Source organism: Mandrillus leucophaeus, unplaced genomic scaffold (genome assembly GCF_000951045.1).
Source record: "Mandrillus leucophaeus isolate KB7577 unplaced genomic scaffold, Mleu.le_1.0 Scaffold56, whole genome shotgun sequence".
Taxonomy (NCBI): Eukaryota; Metazoa; Chordata; class Mammalia; order Primates; family Cercopithecidae; genus Mandrillus; species Mandrillus leucophaeus.
Window position 1 is genome coordinate 6,321,644 of NW_012106030.1, and position 2,271 is coordinate 6,323,914.

At 37.3% G+C, this 2,271-nt stretch overlaps 1 protein-coding gene across 3 annotated transcripts in view; it reads right to left on the minus strand.

Moving 5' to 3' along the window:
- Window positions 1–2,271, minus strand: part of DCDC2 (doublecortin domain containing 2) — a 234,902-nt gene that overhangs the window by 46,767 nt on the left and 185,864 nt on the right. For all 3 annotated transcript variants that reach the window (XM_011998171.1, XM_011998170.1, XM_011998172.1), the window contains one exon: window positions 551–651. In XM_011998171.1, coding sequence (XP_011853561.1) covers window positions 551–651 — 101 coding nt within the window. The remainder of the gene's footprint in view (window positions 1–550; window positions 652–2,271) is intronic.

Genomic DNA, 2,271 nt, shown 5'->3' on the forward strand with positions numbered 1-2,271 from the left:
CATGGATACAGGGAGGGGAACATTACACACTAGGACCTGTCAGGGAGTCGGGGGGACAGGGGAGGGACAGCATTAGGAGAAATATCTAACATGGATGTCGTGTTGCTGGGTGCAGCAAACCACCATGGCATGTGTATACCTATGTAACAAACCTGCACATTCTGCACATGTATCCCAGAACTTAAAGTATAATTTTTTTAAAAAAAAATGCCTTTCTAAGTGGGTAAGGACTTTTTTTTCCAGATGAAAATTCCAAACCAATACTCTTTTGTATCAAAATTTCTCACTCTTTATCTCATATCTAATCCCATCCCATCTTGCTCTTCAATGCTATTAAGGATATACCATTTTCTGTATTTAAAAAGACTTGGTCTAAATGAGGAGAAAAAATGGGAGGGTTTTTTTTTATGTTTTTAAGATTGATCAGCCACATAGCACCTTAGAGGGTCTCATTCATACAGGTATAGAAACAGTGTGTAGGAGATAACACAAAACTTGAAAAAAAACCGTATAATTGGCTTATACATATTTTTTAAGACACGGAGATTACCTGATCGACTGGAACCTCAACCTGAGTATCTTCATCTTCTTGGACTTCTGCTGCCCCTCGTGTTTCAGACCTCTCTGCTCCAGCTTTGAAAATGCCTTCATCTATTGAGACAAACACACAGTGAAAAATCAAAATCCAATTGTGACATCGTGTGGCTGAATGATGAAATGACAATCAAATACTTATTTTTAATAGATATTTGGGTTCCCTTTTTAGTTGATAGTATTTTTGTGCCCCCCCACCCACCACCACCATGCCACCCCGAGTTGTTCCACATTTTCATTGAGAAAACATTCAGTGGTCAAAACAAGGCTGACCCAGCAGGGTAAAGCTCTGTCGAAGCTCCTGTTCACCCTTTGGCAACTGATTTACTAACACAGCCCTTTGTATAGGCATTGAGATGAGAAGAAATTCACAACTATCATCGCAGTTCTCCCTTCCTATCCACAAAACAGTGAAAATGCTTGGTGCTTTAAAATACTACTTTTAGAAATTTACCTTTCCCAAGAGAATGCTCTGCACTCAATATAATGTATTGGAATAATTCTTTCTATTCAGAGTATTGTAAAAAATGTTTTTACTGCAGCCGAGTCATAGAGTTGACTTTCCAGATCTCACCAAAAAATCAATATCATTTATTTTGCAGATCTCCACAAGATTTTCACAACCTCTGACTTTAAATCCTTAACTATAAAATGTAAACTCAATCTCTGACTTTAGGTTAAGCTCCTTCAACTTGCTTTCCTCTGGAAAGCAATAATAGCTGTTTTCCATATTTGAAGTAGTTTTAATGTCTCCCCTCAGCCTTCTCTTCTTCAGGCCAAGTAATCAAAGAATCACAGAACCATTTGTCATTCTGTCTATCTACTTGCCTCAAGACAGGTTTGTGCTTTGGCCATTCTCACAAATGTTTTCTCTGTCCAATTTTTAAGGCTCTCCAGGGATGGAGATTTTACCTCCTTCCCTGGTAATCTATTACAATATTTGATTACCCCTACAGTCTAGAAAATATATTTTTATCTTTTGTCTTAAAATCCCCTCTATTTCTCTAATGGAAACCTGTTTCCCAGAGCATAATTATTTAACCTATTTTTATATAATAATCTTTCGTATTGCTAAAGCTATGAAGTCACTCTTAATTAAATGTAAAATATATTTTTACACTTGTTGAGGACCAATTATATGCAAGGCATGATGTGAACCCAGGAGACAGCCTAAAATATGAATGAGATGTGGACTGTTCTCTCGAGTTGCTTCCAATGAGGAGACAGAGATAAACATACCTCCAATAAGGTGAATGATGAGGAAGGGTGATAAGCAGAGTATTATGGAAGCTGAAAATATACAGCCCAGTGAGGAAGGAATGAAGGAGAGGAAGGAATAAAGAAAAGGAAGGAAGGAAGGAAAGAGGAAAGGAGGAAAAGAGTGAAGAAAAATAGGTATGTTTGACATTCATTTCTACCTTCTGAAATTACCTTGAAAAACAACCATCATAGTCAGATGCTAAACTCAGTAGACTACAGTTATGACCTATGCACATGACTTTTTGGATGACATTTTGTGTCCAAATGTTGCACTTGCTTACCAAGAGACTACAAAGAGAGGCCTATAGATGACAAAGGAATGAGTCTTAATACTCACATTCAATGAAATGTTTAACTGTATCCAAGCAGAGCTATGAATGGTTTGCAGATGTGTTTTAGAATAAGCATTTTGCCAGA